This window comes from Pristiophorus japonicus, chromosome 15 (genome assembly GCF_044704955.1).
Source record: "Pristiophorus japonicus isolate sPriJap1 chromosome 15, sPriJap1.hap1, whole genome shotgun sequence".
Taxonomy (NCBI): Eukaryota; Metazoa; Chordata; class Chondrichthyes; family Pristiophoridae; genus Pristiophorus; species Pristiophorus japonicus.
The window spans coordinates 22,449,034-22,468,182 of NC_091991.1; the positions used below are offsets into that span (position 1 = coordinate 22,449,034).

The window sequence follows — 19,149 nt, forward strand, 5'->3', positions numbered from 1 at the left end:
AGCACTCCTTCAATACTGACCGTAGACATGTGTCTGTGGTGTAGTAATGTCTGCTGTGCTATAGTAATTTGAAGGCTATAATCAGACAAGAATTCATAATAAATAAAACTGGCTTCTAACCAATGAGAAGAACAGGGGCAGGTGTGTGAAACAACTTCCTGTCAATAGCAACTGTCCACTATACTAGAATCATAGAATCTTCCAGCACAGAAGGCGGCCATTCGGACCCATGAGCTATTCAGTTAGACCCACTCTACTGCCCTTTCCTCATAGCCCTGCAATTTTCTCCCCTTCAAGCCTATATCTAATTCCCTTTTGAAAGTTACTTTTGACTCTGCTTCCACTACCCTTTCTGGGACTGCATTCCAGATCATAACTCATTGCTTAAAAACATTATCCTCATATTCCTCGTGGTTCTTTTGCCAATTATCTTAAATCTGTGCCCTCTGGTTATCAACCCTCTTGCCAGTGGAGACAGTTTCTCCCCATCTACTCTGTCAAAATGCTTCATACTTTTGAACAAGCTATTAACTATCCCATTACCTTCTCAGCTCTTCTCCAGTCTCCCCACGTAACAAAAAGTGTACAGAGCTTTGTCAATTGATTTACACCGGATATCTTGTATATCAAAATAGCTCAAAAATGTTTTAAAATCTTATTATCTGGGAAAAAAATAATGTCACATGCTCAAATGATAGCCTAACTAAATTTGCGACACAAACACATATACATGCAGATTATTAGAACTCTTTCAAGGATGTTTGTTAGGTTAATTGCAAAATAAAATGGAAATATAATCCTCAAAACCCTGATACATCTCTAGGCAAAAAATTACTTTCCCAGCAAAACTGACTTTACCAAAAGGTTTCCATCTGGTACAGTTTTCACTTTTAAAATTAGCCAAAGTGAGCAATATTCCTTCAAAACAGATAGTGAAATTGTGCCATAAACCTGGTTGTGTCATCAACTGAATACAAGCCAGCGGCTCCTCGTCCATTACCATCACGTTTTGCTACACATTTGAATTTGAAATATACTCTGACATGCACAAGTATACTGATTATATAGTAATGGATTTCAACTGGCAGGCAAATAAAAATCTGCAAACTCAATGATTTACATTCTCTCTCACTCATTTTTAAATCGTCCGAGCACCAATGACTTATCTTGCTAACATGTGTGATCTCAATGACAGAAACAGTGACAACTAAAAAATAGCATCACACAATTGTGATGATTTACATAGCTAACATAAATGAGATTATTTAACAGATATAAAAAAAATACAAAATCAGGGGGTGTCAATGGGCTATTTTGAAATGAGTAGTTACATTGGGAGTTTCTGAATTACTGCATAGGAAGCACTTGTGTACAGTTTCTTTTACCAGATTACAAACAAGGAACATACAATGCCACATTAGATCTGTATGTATAATCTTCAGCCAAGGCATTGATCTGATTAACATAATTTGCAGAATTTTTTTGAATGTCAGAGTTAACAGGCAATTAAATGTGGTATTTATGCAGTAAATCATGCTATAAAATATTAGGCATATTTTAGCATCTATATGAATAAAGGCTTTTACGGTTTTAATATATACAGAAAGATAAAACTGATTGGCTAATGTGAATTTTTTAAAAGTGTCAAAATGTACGGTTTTTCAAGACCAAACAAAAGGAATATTTAGCACAACTTAATTTGCAAGAGTTAATGATTTTATCAGCTTTGTCAAATAGAGCTTGTATCTAGTTTTGACACTTTCAGAATTGAAAGCTATTTCTTTTGTCAAAAACATGAAATCACAAAAACCCCAAGGGGGAAAAACAGAATGAAGTTAGAAAGTTGGACAAACATGGATTTTCCAAACTAAAATATTTTTCTTTTTGCCACCATAATGCATATATGCAGGGGTTCATTTGTGGCTATTGCTAAATGCACCAGATCATATGATAATGAGCTACATAGACCAGAAATGTTTGAGGGTCAACCCCTTGCCCATGCTGATTTAGCTGATCTCAGTTGGGGTGGCATTGAGGCAACATTAACTGTGGGAAAAACCATACCCAGCGTTCCATTCCAAATCACTACTCAGCAAACCTTATTGGAAAAGGAGCAGGTAGAGATCAGATAAGACTATGAATCCTTCATCTTCTGCTCAACAACATATCCCACGGAGTACATTTTTGCAGAGATCAAAAGAATGTTCATTACAAAGTATGCAATACTTTTATTCTGATCAAACGTTCTTGAAAATAAATCAATTGATTCACAAATCAAAAGTGCCGAGATTCTGTGTTTTGGACACGAATGGGCTGAATGCCAAGTATTGTGTGTATAAAACAGCTACTTTCATTGCAATCTTGGAATTTTCATGTTCACTATTAACATGGACACCACTGTAATCATCCAAGTTGTGCTCACTGTGAGCTGTACTGTAAGTTATAAGTGAAGCATTGCACAGCATTTCAAAAGGCTAAAGGCACTACTTTGGCTCGAGTCAATTTTTTCAACGGTAGGTTCACCCTACACTAAAAGCAACACAGGGACATTTGTCCTTTAAAGAGACTTTTGAGGGTGAAACATGTGACTTTCCTTCTCATTATGTTAAAATGAAGGTTCACATAGAGTTGTTTGAATACTGAAAATGTTACCAGGAGATCAGCAAATGATCAATGAGGGCTCAAATTTAGTTGTTAACATTTCTGAAAAGTGTTCTCAGCTATGTAGTTAATTGTCTGAAATTAACAACTATAGTTTCAATATAATACACCTAAAATTTAAAACCGAATATTAAAATGTCTTAATCCTACACTTCCTATGAAGTACTTTTTAAAGCACAATTAGACTATATTCACCCCTTTTGTAAATAGGGAATATGACAGAAACTTGCTGGAGTTGGGGGGAGGGGTGGAGAGGAAGAAGAAATGCATGTGCAATTGTGGTTTGAGAGGTAGAAAGCAGAAAGTTTCTCTTGCTAGGGAAAAGAAAAATCATTAAAAAAACGCTAGCCATTCCTCACCACCCCCATTCTTATTTGGCACAGAATTGATAAATGCGAAGAATCCAAGGTCACAACTTTACATGGCGGTTAGCTGAGCGTTATGACAATACTCCTGCTGAGCAGGCTCACCATCTGGTTTTCTTCATTAGCTTCTGAACACCTCAGTACTTGATCTCTTGCTTTAGATTTGCCTCTCTGATTCATCTTTTCACAGAACACTTAAGCTTCTGTCTCCCTACTTGTTGCTATACCTGTCTACTGTGGCACTGTCTAGCCAAACTGGCTGAGCCTTGAACTGGAGCTAGAAAATATGCATTGACAGATCACTTGCAATACAAACTATTGTCTGGAAAAGCGGAAAAACCATTGAAGTTGATATATAATTCTAAATCAAAATGGGGGAAAAATTTTATGTAATGGCACATCCACCATTAGAGAGTCTGCTGCCTCACCATTAGAGAGGTTTCTGCCATGAGACAACAAAGATAATGGCAATGATAAATTTCAGTATTCTTAGGTAGAATTGTAATGCAATGAGTTACATGGTGTAAAGATATGAAACTGATTTTTAAGAAGAATGCACTTGGATTTAAATAGCGCCTTTCACAACCTCAGGACGTTTCACAGATCTTCACAGCCAATTAGGTACTTTTGCAGGGTAGTCACTGTTGTAATATAGGGAAATGAAGCAGCCAATTTGTGCACGAGGTCCCACAAAATGCAATATGATAAATAACTAATTACTGTTTGAGAAATTGGTTGAAGGACAAATTGAAACATAGGAACAGGGTGTAGGCTATTTAGCCCCTCGATCCTGTTCCGCCATTTAATGAGATCATGGCTGATCTGCGACCTAACTCCATATACCTGTCTTTGGCCCATATCCCTTAATACCTTTGGTTAACAAAAATCTATCAATCTCAGATTTAAAATTAACAATTGATCTAGCATCAATTTTGGAAAAGAGTTCCAAACTTCCATCACCCTTTGTGTGTCGAAGTGTTTCCTAATTTCACCCCTGAACGATCTGGTTCTAATTTTTAAGATCATGCTCCCTAGTCCTAGAATCCCCAACCAGCAGAAATAGTTTCTCTCTATCTACCCTACCTGTTCCCCTTAATATCTTGAAAACTTTGATCAGATCATCCCTTAACCTTTTAAATTCTAGGGAATACAATCCTAATTTGTGTAATCTCTCCTCGTAACTCAACCCTTGGAGTCCTTTGCCAGAGCACAGGGAGAACTCCCCTGCTCCTCTTTGAATTGTGCCATGGGCTCTTTTACATCCATGAGAGAGGGCAGATGGGGCCCCAGTTTAATACATCATCCGAAAGATAGCATCTCCTCGGTAATACATTGGCCAGCAATTTGCTGTCAGCGGTGAAGCTAAGGCGTTCGCCATTGTCCTTGAAGAAAGCTGCAAATTTGTCTTTCGCAACGTGCAGTTCATTGTAGCGCAGTGTAATGGGAATCTCCAGCAAGGTGCTGCAGTAACGTCAACAAGCTGTCTAAACAGCCAATCACACTGAAGAATTCTCAGACAGCAAACCAGGGAATGAAATGCAGTTTTTATCTGCACTTTTACAAAATGTTACAGAGAGCAAAATAAAGATTGGGACTCTCACATGGGGATAATTATTGAGCTGCACCGGCTGGCCTCACCAACGAATTCCCGGTCCGCCTCCTCCTCGACGCTGTTCCCCGGACTCCCTGCTGTGCCTTTTGTAGGCCTCACCAGCGAACTCCTGACTGCTGCGCCGCCTCCTCCTCAACGCTGCTCCCCGGACTCCCTGCTGTGCCTTTTGTAGGCCTCACCAACGAACTCCTGACTGCCGCTCCGCCTCCTTCTAATTGTGACCATCTTCAAGAAAGGGGACAAGTCCGACTGCGGTAACTACAGAGGAATTTCCCTGCAGTCGACTACTGGGAAAGTCATTGCAAGAATCCTCCTGAATCGCCTTCTTCCTGTGGCTAAAGAACTCCTCCCAGAGTCGAAATGTGGATTCCGCCCATTAAGGGGCACAATGGACACGATCTTCACCACGCGGCAGATACAAGAGAAATGCAGGGAACAGCACCAACCCTTGTACATGGCCGCCTTCACGCTCACAAAATCCTTTGACACTGTCAACCGTGAGGGATTATGGAGCATCCTCCTAAGGTTCGGCTGCCCTCAAAGGTTTGTCAGCATTCTCCGCCTGCTCCACGATGACATGCTGACAAACGGATCCACCACAGATCCATTCCACGTTCGGACTGGGGTCAAGCAAGGCTGTGTCATCGCACCAACGCTCTTCTCAATCCTCCTTGCTGCAATGCTCCATCTCACCCTCGGCAAGCTCCCCGCTGGAGTAGAGCTAAATTACAGAACAAACGGGAATCTGTTCAACAGAATATTATCTGAATGGTGGCAGATTAGGAAAAGGGGAGGTGCAGCGAGACCTGGGTGTCATGGTTCATCAGTTATTGAAAGTTACAGCAGGCGGTGAAGGCGGCAAATGGTATGTTGTCCTTCACAGCTAGGGGATTTGAGTATAGGAGCAGGGAGGTCTTACTGCAGTTGTACAGGCCCTTGGTGAGGCCTCACCTGGAATAGTGTGTTCAGTTTTGGTCTCCTAATCTGAGGAAGGACGTTCTTGCTATTGAGGGAGTGCAGCGAAGGTTCACCAGACTGATTTCTGGGATGGCTGGACTGACATATGAGGAGAGACTGGATCAACTGGGTCTTTATAACATTGGAGTTTAGAAGGATGAGAGGGGATCTCATAGAAACATATAAGATTCTGACGGGACGGGACAGGTTAGATGCGGGAAGAATGTTCCCGATGTTGGGGAAGTCCAGAAACAGGGGACACAGTCTTAGGAAAAGTGGTAGGCCATTTAGGACTGAGAAGAGGAGAAACTTCTTCACTCAGAGTTGTTAACCTGTGGAATTCCCTGTCGCAGAGAGTTGTTGATGCCAGTTCATTGGATATATTCAAGAGGGAGTTAGATATGGCTCTTATGGCTAAAGGGATCAAGGGTATGGAGAGAAAGCAGGAAAGGGGTATTGAGGGAATGATCAGCCATGATCTTATTGAATGGTGGTGCAGGCTCGAAGGGCCGAATGGCCTACTCCTGCACCTATTTTCTATGTTTCTATAAGGTAGAAACTTTCGGAAATGATAATCAGAGACAACGTTAACAGTCGCTTGGACAAGTGTGGATTAATTAAGGAAAGCCAGCACAGAATTGTTAAAAGCAAATTGTGTTTATGCTTAACTAACTTGATTGAGCTTTCTGATGAGGTAAAAGAGAGGGTTGATGAGGGCAATACGGTTGGCGTGGTGTATATGGACTTCCAAAAGGCGTTTGCTGCCATATAATAGACTTGCCAGCAAAGTTGAAACCCATGGAATAAAAGGGACAGTGGCAGCATGGATACAAAATTGGCTAAGTGACAGGAAACAAACAGTTGTTTTTTTGGACTGGAGGAAGGTATACAATGGTGTTTCCCAGGGGTCGGTACTAGGACCACTGCTTTTCTGGATATATATTAATGACTTGGACTTGGGAGTACAGGGCACAATTAAAAATGTTGCAGGTGACAAAATTTGGAAGCATAGTGAACAGTGATGAGGACAATGATATATTTCAAGACAGACCGACAGGATGGTGGACACGTGCCAGATGAAATTTAATGCAGCAAAGTGATACATTTTGGTCAGAAGAAAAAGGAGAGGCAATATAAACTAAAGGGTACAATCCTAAAGGGGGTGCACGAACAGAGAGACGTCGGGGTATATGTGCACAAATCGTTGAAGGTGGCTGGGCAGGTTGAGAAAGCGGTTAAAAAACATATGGGATACTGGGCTTCATAAATTGAGGCAGAAAGTTCAAAAGAAAGAAGTTATGATGAAATAAATACAAAAAATGCTGGAAACCTCAGCAGGTCAGGTAGCATCTGTGGAGAGAAACAGAGTTAACATTTTGGATCTGTGACTCTTAGTCAGGAAAAACTTTTTTATGCAGCGAGTGGTTAGGATTTGGAATGCATTGCCTGAAAGGATGGTGGAGGAAGTCTCTATTGTGGCTTTCAAAAGGGAATTGGATAAATATCGAAAGGAAAAATAATTGTAGGGCTATGGGAAAAGAGCGGGGGCAGGGTGCCCTTGCAGAGAGCTGGCACAGGCTCAACAGGGCAAATGGCCTCCTTCTGTGATGTAACCATTCTATGGTTCTATGAGAAGCTGAAATATGAACAAACTTTAAAAGCTTTTAAAATTTTTTAATTTTCATCATAATGGAGAAATATGACACTCCACAAATATAAAAATTAGATTTTCATGGCTGAAATGTTTGTTTAGCAGTCAATAGGTTGTTAAAACCCCAGCTACACCTATTCCAACAAGGCTTAACCTTTAATGGAGTATTGAACAATGATACTAACACGGAAAAGCCCAAGTTTTTGTTAGTTCCACTGATTGCCGGCTATGGGCTGGCCCATGGCGCAGCCTTTGTCAGAGCAGTGAATAACTCACTGTAACTTCAGGATTTCTGCGTTTAGCTGACAGTTCGCTGTCATTACCCACCTCAAAATCTGAGCCAATGAAGTGTCAGCCTAGATTCGATGCTCAAGTCTCTGGATTGAGGCTTGAATCCATAACTTTCTAAGTCAGAGGTGAGAGTACTGAGTCAAGGCTGAAACTGCAGGAGCCTTGAATCAATCTTGTAGTTCATTCTTACTTGTTCTGTATAGAAGCCTGATTACAATGTGCATGGTTACCCTGACAGCTATACAACTATGCCTTACCCCAGTTCCCAAGTAAGCAAATGTTTAAGCTATCAGATACTATAACAGGTTCACTGTGCACAACCTCAGGTGAGTCAATTGACTAGAAAAGGATACATATGTAAGCCCCGGAGCCAGACATGTGATGCTATTGCTGGCGGGGTCTTTGTAAAAGTCTTGGTCTCAGGAAGAATAATGCAAAGGTAATACCCTGTAATTATATAATTTGTCTTCAATATAAAAGCAAAGCTAGTTCCCCAGTGGCACTCCTCAAGTGGCAATTTGAAAGTACACATACTGGAGATGATGAATGCTAGTCAGCCCCTTGGACATAATGCTGATAATGCTGTAAGACGACTGACAGAATGGCCATTTTGAACGTTTCTTTCTTGAGAAATTTATTGTGTTTCTTAAGTCTATGGATGGATCTAAATTCAGCTATCGTTTTCCCCAACTTTGCAATAAAAATAAAATCTACACCTCGCTTAGACTTGAAGCACAAGGTTATTCAGCTCTCCAATTAATTTGCCATGTCTCAGATGCTGACTGACAGAACATGGCCTGTAATACAATCCCTTTCAATCGGTGTTACACAGCTTTAAAAGGGGAATCACCCGTAACAATGGATGCCTTGATCAAACAGCCAGGTTTTGCTATCTGCAAGGAGAATACTGTAAGCCTGTCCCTTAATAGGCCATCTGTTTCTCCGAATATGGATCAGAAGCAATTTGTTCGGGAACTGTGGTAGTAATAAAAGAAAACAAAATAACCGTCATAGTACAGATTGGGGAAGATCATGTGTCACCACCTCAAAAGTCTCCTCAATTCACTGTGATTTTATCCTCTTTAGAAATGCAATTTTACTCCTAAAATCTTTAATACTTAATTGTCAAAAATAAAACCAGGTACTCTTTCGTTAATGGCATTCTTTAAACAGGGAGTCTTGCTATCAGCATTTCTACTGAAAAAGAGAATAGTCTAACTTTTAACCAAGTTTCAATTATTTGAATAATTTTGTTCGACTAGTGAATGCCAATGATATTATAGAGGCAAAGTCACTGGAAGTGTTACTGAGCCTAATAGCGTAAACAAACTAAATAATCAGCAAACAGCAGCATTGCCTATGGTGCTTCAGCAACTTCAAGGTACTGTCGGGTTCAGTTAGGTCTCACATTTGGGCTTAGTAACTCTTCACAATTTTTAAAAATTATTTATTCTTGGGAATTGGGTCTCACCAGCAAGGCTGGCATTTATTACCCATTCCTATTTGGTCAGGAAAGGTGGTGGTGGGCCTTCTTGAACTGTTGCAGTCTATGTTGTGAAGGCTCCCACAATGCTGTTAGGCAGGGAGTTCCAGGATTTTGAGCCAGTGGCGATACACATCCAAGTCGAGATGGTGTGTTTCTTGGGAGGTGATGCGTTCCCATGTGCCTGCTGTCCATATCCTTCCAGATGGTGGCGGTCGCATGTTTGGGAGATTGCGCCAAAGATGCCTAAGCGACTTGCTCCAGTGCATCCCGTGAATAGTGCACACTGCACCCACGGTACACCAATGGTGGTGTGATTGGATATTTAGGTTAGTGGATGAACTGCCAATCTAGTGAATTGATGTGCCCCGAATGGCATCAAGCTTCTTGAATGTTATAGAAACATAGAAAATAGGTGCAGGAGTAGGCCATTCGGCCCTTCTAGCCTGCACCGCCATTCAATGAGTTCATGGCTGAACATGCAACTTCAGTACCCCATTCCTGCTTTCTCACCATACCCCTTGATCCCCCTAGTAGTAAGGACTTCATCTAATTCCTTTTTGAATATATTTAGTGAATTGGCCTCAACAACTTTCTGTGGTAGAGAATTCCACAGGTTCACCACTCTCTGGGTGAAGAAGTTTCTCCTCATCTCGGTCCTAAATGGCTTACCCCTTATCCTTACACTGTGACCCCTGGTTCTGGACTTCCCCAACATTGGGAACATTCTTCCTGCATCTAACCTGTCTAACCCCATCAGAATTTTAAACGTTCCTATGAGGTCCCCTCTCATTCTTCTGAACTCCAGTGAATACAAGCCCAGTTGATCCAGTCTTTCTTGATAGGTCAGTCCCGCCATCCCGGGAATCACTCTGGTGAACCTTCGCTGCATTCCCTCAATAGCAAGAATGTCCTTCCTCAGGTTAGGAGACCAAAACTGTACACAATACTCCAGGTGTGGCCTCACCAAGGCCCTGTACAACTGCAGCAACACCTCCCTGCCCCTGTACTCAAATCCCCTCGCTATGAAGGCCAACATGCAATTTGCTTTCTTAACCGCCTGCTGTACCTGCATGCCAACCTTCAATGACTGATGTACCATGACACCCAGGTCTCTTTGCAACTCCCCTTTTCCTAATCTGTCACCATTCAGATAATAGTCTGTCTCTCTGTTTTTACCACCAAAGTGGATAACCTCACATTTATCCACATTATACTTCATCTGCCATGCATTTGCCCACTCACCTAACCTATCCAAGTCGCTCTGCAGCCTCATAGCATCCTCCTCGCAGCTCACACTGCCACCCAACTTAGTGTCATTTGCAAATTTGGAGATACTACATTTAATCTCCTCGTCTAAATCATTAATGTACAGTGTAAACAGCTGGGGCCCCAACACAGAACCTTGCGGTACCCCACTAGTCACTGCCTGCCATTCTGAAAAGTCCCCATTTACTCCTACTCTTTGCTTCCTGTCTGACAACCAGTTCTGAATCCATGTCAGCACACTACCCCCAATCCCAAGTGCTTTAACTTTGCACATTAATTTCTTGTGTGGGATTTTGTCGAAAGCCTTCTGAAAGTCCAAATATATCACATCAACTGGTTCTCCCTTGTCCACTCTACTGGAAACATCCTCAAAAAATTCCAGAAGATTTGTCAAGCATGATTTCCCTTTCACAAATCCATGCTGACTTGGACCTATCATGTCACCTCTTTCCAAATGCGCTGCTATGACATCCTTAATAATTGATTCCATCATTTTACCCACTGCCGATGTCAGGCTGACCGGTCTATAATTCCCTGTTTTCTCTCTCCCTCCTTTTTTAAAAAGTGGGGCTACATTGGCTACCCTCCACTCGATAGAAACTGATCCAGAGTTAATGGAATGTTGGAAAATGACTGTCAATGCATCCGCTATTTCCAAGGCCACCTCCTTAAGTACTCTGGGATGCAGTCCATCAGGCCCTGGGGATTTATCGGCCTTCAATGCCATCAATTTCCCCAACACAATTTCCCGACTAATAGGGATTTCCCTCAGTTCCTCCTCCTTACTAGACCCTCTGACCCATTTTATATCCGGAAGGTTATTTGTGTCGTCCTTAGTGAATACCGAACCAAAGTACTTGTTCAATTGGTCCGCCATTTCTTTGTTCCCCGTTATGACTTCCCCTGATTCTGACTGCAGGGGACCTACATTTGTCTTTACTAACCTTTTTCTCTTTACATATCTATAGAAACTTTTGCAATCCGTCTTAATGTTCCCTGCAAGCTTGTTGCAGTTGCACCTATAGAGTCTCGTGGAGAACATTTCATCATATTCCTGATGTATCTTCTAGGTGATGGAGGCTTTTGCAGAATATCTAGCCTCTGACCTGCTCTAATAACCATGGCATTTAGGTAATTGGTCCAGTTGAGTTTGCGGTCAATGGTGATTCCCAGGATGTTGATGGTGGGGGACTTGGCGATGGCAATATTATTGAATGTCATGGGGAGGTGGTTAGACTCTCTCTTGTTGGAGATGGTCATTGCCTGGCACTTGTGTGGCACAAATACTACTGGGTCACTTATGAAACCAAGCCTGGATGTTGTTGAGGCATTTCTGCATGCAGGCATGGACTGCTTCATTATCTGAGGAATTGCGAATGGAGCCAAACACGGCAAACAACCCCACTTCTGACCCTATAATAGAGAGGTGGTCATTGATGACGATTGTTGAGCCAAGGACACTGGCCTGAGCAACTCCTGCAATGATGTTCTGGGGCTAAGGTGATTGTCCTCCAACAGCTACAACCAATCTCTTTTGTGCCAAGTATGACTCCAACCACTGGAGATTTCCAGCGAGTCCCTATTGACTTCATTTTTACTGGGACCCCTTGGTGCCACACTTGCTTGAATGCTGCTTTGATATTAAGGGAAGTCACTTTCACCTCACCTCTGGAATTCAGCTCTTGCGTCTATGTTTGTGCCAAGGCTGTAACGAGGTCTGGGGCTGGGTGGTTCCGGCAAAATCCAAACTAAGCATCAGTGAGCAGGTCATTGCTCCACACAAGCCTAAGGATAGAATTTCAGTAGCTTTTGTTATGTTTGTAACTATGTAATACTTGCCACCAGAGGGCGTGACTGTTGGGAGTCCTAATGGTCACCAGCACACACGTGCAGGGCCAGTATAAAAGGTTGGCTGCCATGTTGTTTAGGCACTCTGGAGTTGTAATAAAGACCAAGATCACACTAAGTTTAGTTCACAGTACTCAGCCTGGTGGAGTTCTTCTATATACAACAGCTTTCATTTTGAAACCATTGTCATTTCTAATACCAGTTAATGAATCCGTCGAAATCTACAAGTACAGAATATAGCAACATGAATAATTGACTTGACACTTGGCAGCACTATTTGCGATTCCTTTCATTATTTTGCTAACAATTGGGAGTAGGTTCATATGGTGGTAATTACCAAGTTGGATTTGTCCTGCTTTTTGTGGACAAGACATACTTAGGCAATTTTCCACATTGTCAGGTAGATACCAGTGTTGCAGCTGTACTGGAACAGCTTAGCTAGGAGTGTGGCTAGTTCTAGACCAAAGGTTTTCAGCACTACAGCTGAGAGGTTATCAGGGTCTGTAGCCTTTACCGTGTCCAGTGCACTCTGTGGTATCAAGAAATGACATCGAGTGAATCGAATTGGCTGAAGACTGGCATCTGTGATGGTGGGGACCTGAGGAGAAGGCCGAGAAGGATCATCCACTTGGCACTTCTGCCTGAAAATGGTTGCAAACGCTTCAGCCTCGTCTTTCGAACTCACGTGCAGGGCTCCACCCATCCTCAGAGCGGTTGCCTCTCATTTGTTGTTTAATTGTTCATCACTATTCATGAATAAATGTGCCAAAGCTTTGACCTGATCCGTTGGTTGTAGGATCACTTAGCTCTGTCTATAGCATGCTGCTTTTGCTATTAGCATGCATATGATCCTGTGCTGTAGCGTCACCAGGTTGGCACCTCATTTTCAGGTGCATTGTTTCCTCAATGAGTTCTTCAAAACTTACCTTTAAAACAATATTGAGAATTTAGGTAATGGGCAAAAACAAAAAGAATGTAAAGTTAAATCGTAATTCTTTGGGCACCAGGATATGTTTTTTTCTCCAACTAACAAATAGGACACAGATCTGTACCTGTAATTTATCAGATTCCAAGTTCCTTACTACAGCTTTGCAAACTGAAGAGCAACAGAGCCTATGCATTGCTTCCATCGATGGGGAAGGAAAATGAATGACCTTGGACTGTTTCGTGGTGTCCAAAAACAGCCAGTTCAATAGTGCCATTGGTAAAAGCTGGAAAGCAATTTTCCTGCCCAAATTCTTGGTCAGGGAAGAACAGTAATTTTCTTCCATTATTTCTTTTCTCTCAAAGTCTACGATTCATGCAGAGGTACGGATCCATAGATATTGGCAGCCTTGCCAAGCCATTCTTCATGTGGAGCTTGCTCATGTTTACTGTAGATTCATTTAACTATAGAAGCATCACAGTAGAATCCCCTTCTGGCTCACACTATGTCCACACTTTCAAGCATGAAAGACTGGCCAATAATCAGGAGTGAAAGCCTCAACTTATGTTTTCCCCTCCCTAGCTCAACGCCACTTTTAGTACCTCCTCTACTAGCTGGTTGAAATCAACCAACTTAGCATCAACCATGTATCAAACCTGAAATCGTCTCGGTCTATCTACATGGATTAGTATTGCACCAGAGTTCACAACTCAACCATAGAACTCCTCACAATACATCCCATATGGATGCATTTCCAGCTGGATACCACTCGGGAGCAAGAGTCCTGCCAAGATTCCCTCTCTTAGTCCGTGATTAGGGTGGATAATTGTACTACCACCACCACTTCCAGTCTATCCAAAATTTACCAACTCATCACAGACCAATGACTGAATCTGGCACCTTTCTTCTTTGTATAACTCAGCGTGAAGTGCATTTACCAGTAGTTCAGAAGTTCAGATTCAATGGGGTACTATGTGCAAGACTCCCTCTTTAAAGCAAGAAAAATACAATTAAAACAGAGTTAAGAAAGGTTTCTCACCATAAGGAGTCCTTCCCGCCAACGGATTTATTAGTGGAGTAGGATTGCCACTTCCTTCCCTTCTGGTTCTATCTGCTAGTACTGGAAATTCTGAGAGGTCTAACCCTGTAACATTTTCACTTCCATCTAAAACAAAAACAAATTGAATCAACAGTGCTGACTTAATAGTATTCACATTAAAACAAGTTAAATAAAAGATTTTACAAAGTGTTTTTTACATATACCTATTTATTGTTATCTGGTGACAACATGATCTACATACAATGTACAATCTTTTGTTATCATTGCACCATTCGTATTTTAAAAATGCATTAAAACAAATTAAAAACTGTATTTGATTTATGCAGTCACATGTCTGCAACACAAATAGAGAATGTGGCAGTTTATCGATGAAGATTCATAGAACAGTAATTATTAAGGCCACTGACTTGCAGTTTTCACAGAGAGATGGACAGATTTGTGGATTCCAATCTCCCCGAAAATTTTACATAATGCATAAACCGGTGTCCGTAATTATAAAAGCTAATTAATTGTGGTATGCGATCATCAAACACTGGTAAAAGTCCATATTAAGGCGAGTTAAAAAAAAACGCTACTTGGCAGAAGGACGTGAAGAATGAGGTTCAGCCTCAAAGAATGAGGAAACTGAATGGAGCATTCCCAGTGCATGCTCTGGTCACTTGCTGACCAATTTCAGAGAGTGGATATTTAAAAATGCATGGGATCACTCATAAGCATATACATGGGGCCTAATGCCTTTTAAGGCGGCTGCTAGGGATGGATTAAAATGCCGCCAGACATATTTAAGGTGCTCTTGGGACGTGGAACATAACCACCTCAAAACTGTACTTTTTTGATCCGGTTTCTCATGTGATAAACATGGACCCATTTCACGGCACGGTTTGTTTAATCTCAAGACATTTTAGGTAACTTAAATTACTAATGTCACCTTCTAAATAAATGGTAAAAAAAATCTGCAACTAAGAATGATTCGGCATTATGTTTACAGCAGTGTGTTCACATTACTTTACCAGGACATTTTGGAACAAATTTGCAACGGGTAGTTCGGGACATGAAATGGCTTAACTAATGGCCAATTGCGCCATTCCAGGCCTACATATCCTATTGATAACCATCACAAATAGTAGTTTATGTCCTGAGCCATGGAATTAAAAAGATGTAACTCAATTAAACCTGTGCATACATGAAAGTCTAAAATATGGCATAAAGCTAATAGCAGAATTTTGTCAATCAACCAAACAGATTTACCTGTGCCATTGAAAATGTTACTTGAAAGTGAATTATTAATCCCAAAAGCCTGATTCCTGTTCATCCCAAATCCGGACATACTGTGAAACAAGTGACAACTATTAAATTAAAAATGCTTTACATTCGGTAACATTTTATCAGTAAATGTAGTCTTCTATTTGGTTGGATACTGAAATCAATATTAAGTATACAATTTCAGAACATAAGAGACATCAAGAAGTGAAACTTTACAGATAAAAACTTAGTGAACATTTTCACATCCCCTTCATAAATGAACACCGTCATACAAATATATAAATCTGAGAGATAAATTAGTGCAAAATGCTCAAAGTCTACTAACAAATAGTACATAAATACCACCAACATAACAAAAATAATGCAACGCATCTTACTCCAATGTTATTGCACCCATCACCCTTCACTGGTTCAATCTACTGGAAATGGAGGTCAATCCTGGTATGCAATGTAAGGCAACATCTGTGCAGCTTTTTTCAAAATTACATAAGACCACTTTCACAGCAATGCAATTCAGATATTTTCACTTCAGCAATTATTTGAACATTTTTTTTCAAAGATCAGTCAAAAATCCAGTTATAAAGTTCATTGTGTAAAACTGATATTCTCAGAAACCAACACTAGTCTCTAGATAAACTACATTTTAATATTCATTTGTAATTGTAAAGGAGGGCAGAGAAAAGACCCAGTAAGCCATTTGCTCCCTTTGAAATAAATCTTAACATTTTATCAATTTTGTTCCAGAGACAAAAGGGAAACCATAAACAATGTATTACTATTAGTATGTCTGCAGTTAACAGCAGGATTCAGGCAAAGCACACACTGTAGCCAGGAATGGGTCTCAAATTTTAGAGAAAGAAATTCAATCTCACTTTCAATTAGTTATTATTAAATATCCTCTAAACCTCTCATTTTGATTTGCACTCCTTTCGCTGGGTGGGTGGGGGGAGGGGAGGAAAATAAAGTGATGTTATGAACAAGTTCCTTTCCACGAGATGAAGCTTTTATTAAGTAAATCAGTTTCTTGACTACTCATATTCAATGTTGTTGGTTGTTGATCTGGCTTTGTCAATTTGAATAGTTAGTATTCAAGATAGTAGTTATGACATTTATGCAAATCTGCCTATTATGTCAATGGGATTCTGCTGTGAACTTATTGGGGAAAAAATTTGCAAGCTCAGGTCAGGACTCTGAAGTAAAACATAACTAACATGGATGTTCAATTAATAGATGGGAGTAGAACATTTTTCTTCTTACATTTTCCCCAGGAACAGCTCTAATGCTCAAAAGATTAACTTTGCTGAATAGTTGTGTCATTTCTTTTTTTTTAAATGTATATTTTTTTTGGTTTTTTTTGTTTTCTTCAGTTTACACTGTTTTTTAAAGCATTCAGAGCATTCAAAGTAAAACTTTTCAAAATCAAATCAGTGGTTCCTCAAAGCTTCACAGCAAACTCAAGGCAGAAATACCAGTGATATTTAACATATTCAAAGCTTAAAAAAGGCTACATAATTTCCCCCAAGTACATCGAGGTGCTATATAGAAATATGACCATTATTTTAAAAATCATGTTCTAGATGTTGTCATTTTTATTTACTTGGCTCTGTATGTTATATAGAATAATGTATTTTGTCCAATCATTAGAACTGTACTTTAAAATATACTTAAAATTAGTCTATTACTTTGAAAAGTATGATTATTACCTCAAAGATGTATTAAGTCTTTGAAACACTTCAACTTATATTTTTGTTATTGTAATAATGCATCTGTGAAGTGTGGGTTTTATTTTTTTTCATCGAGTGTTTTCCCCCAAAAGCCAAGAGGAAGTGGTAAGGTGGACAGTAGCATTCAGTGGGCTCCTGGGATCAAATAATGATTTGAAATGCAATTATATCAAGTTTTGCTCAGTGCATGTTACAGAGAAACAACATGCCTTGTATATATTATACAAATATTGGCTGCAAATGACAACAACATTGGTAAGCTACTAACCAGAATGCTACAGAAGTGAGATCTTGCTGGTGTTATTTGTTTACTCGGGACATTTTGGTCTTCAATAGTTCCAATCGCTGTTGTTATATTGTTATTTTAAAGAAAGATATACTATATATGATATAGCTGTACCTTGTGATATTAGTGGGTCTTTGATCAACTGAGTCCTTCCAGAAGGCTATTGCACGTATGCATTAGCAACCAATAGTGAAATTCAAATCTGTTTAGCGTTTTAGTTTAATATAATAAAAGGACATTTGATTATTACTATTTTCCATCATCCTCAAAGGTGAAACACTGAGCTTACCTGCTCACTGTAAAAGGCTGCCGAGACGGCTGCTGCTTTGGCATACATATTATGCTAGGTGAGCTTCTGTTTGGACTGCCTAAACCAGAGCTGCTCATGCTATTTGTCCTCCCTGGAATTCCAATCCCTTGGCCAACCTGGGAATGATTCATCATATTCCTGGGATTCATAGGCAAAATGCTCCTGTTAAAAACAGCAAATATTAAATTGTTGCTATGTACGTCATACAAATTAAAAGGTTAAGTATTGGAATAAGATTGCCATCTTTCGCACAGGCACATAAAACAGGTGAAGCACAAGCTGAGCAGTTTTTACTCCATGACTACCAATGTGAAAGATGATACTCTTCCAACTTTTTGCATATTAATATAACAAATTACATATTATTAAATGCACTTGGAACAGATTGTAGAGACAGGGGAAAATACACCGTGGAAAATAAAGCATGCCATACAATTTCTGCTGACTCTCTTAGAATGTTTACCAGGTTCACATTTATTACAAACAAATGGGGAGAAACTTAACACAATCACAATCACTAAGATAATGGGAGCAAAGGTGGATAAATCCCCTGGACCTGATGGCTTGCATCCTAGGGTCTTAAGAGAAATTGCGGCAGGGATTGTGGATGTATTGGTTGTAATTTATCAAAATTCCCTGGATTCTAGGGAGGCCCCAGCAGATTGTAAAACTGCAAATGTAATGCTTCTATTTAAAAAAAGGAGGCCAACAAAAAGCAGGAAACTATAGACCAGTTAGCCTAACATCTGTGGTTGGGAAGATGTTGGAGTCCATTATTAAAGAAGCAGTAGCAGGACATTTGGAAAAGCAAAATTCTGTCAGGCAGAGTCAGGTTAGATTTATGATGGGGAAGTCATGTTTGACAAATTTGCTAGAATTCTTTGAGGATGTAACGAACAGGGTAGATAAAGGGAAACCAGTGGATGTAGTGTATTTGGGCTTCCAAAAGGCATTTGACAAGGTGCCACATAAAAGGTTACTGCACATGATAAAAGTTCACGGGGTTGGGGGTAATATATTAGCATGATAGAGGATTGGTTAACGAACAACAAACAGCGAGTCGGGATAATTGGTTCAATCTAGGGTTGGCAATCAGTAACCAGTGGGGTCCCGCAGGGATCAGTGCTGGGACCCCAACTATTTACAATCTATATTAACGACTTTGAGGAAGGGACCGAGTGTAACGTAGCCAAGTTTGCTGACGATACAAAGATGGGAGGAAAAGCAATGTGTGAGGAGGACACAAAAAATCTGCAAAAATGACAGACAGGCTAAATGAGTGGGCAAAAATTTGGCAGATGGGAGTATAATGTCGGAAAGTGTGAGGTCATGCACTTTGGCAGAAAAAAAATCAAAGAGCAAGTTATTATTTAAATGGAGAAAGATTGCGAAGTGCTGCAGTACACCTGGGGGTACTTGTGCATGAAACACAAAAGGTTAGTAT

The 19,149-nt window shown here is 40.3% G+C and overlaps 1 protein-coding gene across 5 annotated transcripts in view; it reads right to left on the reverse strand.

Annotated features, from left to right (window-relative positions):
• The window catches only part of cnot2 (CCR4-NOT transcription complex, subunit 2), a 139,118-nt gene that overhangs the window by 34,966 nt on the left and 85,003 nt on the right, over positions 1-19,149 (reverse strand). For all 5 annotated transcript variants that reach the window (XM_070900211.1, XM_070900210.1, XM_070900213.1 and 2 more), the window contains 3 exons: positions 17,685-17,867; positions 15,371-15,450; positions 14,102-14,227 (listed from right to left, as the gene is read on the reverse strand). In XM_070900211.1, the coding sequence (XP_070756312.1) occupies positions 14,102-14,227; positions 15,371-15,450; positions 17,685-17,867 (389 nt within the window). The remainder of the gene's footprint in view (positions 1-14,101; positions 14,228-15,370; positions 15,451-17,684; positions 17,868-19,149) is intronic.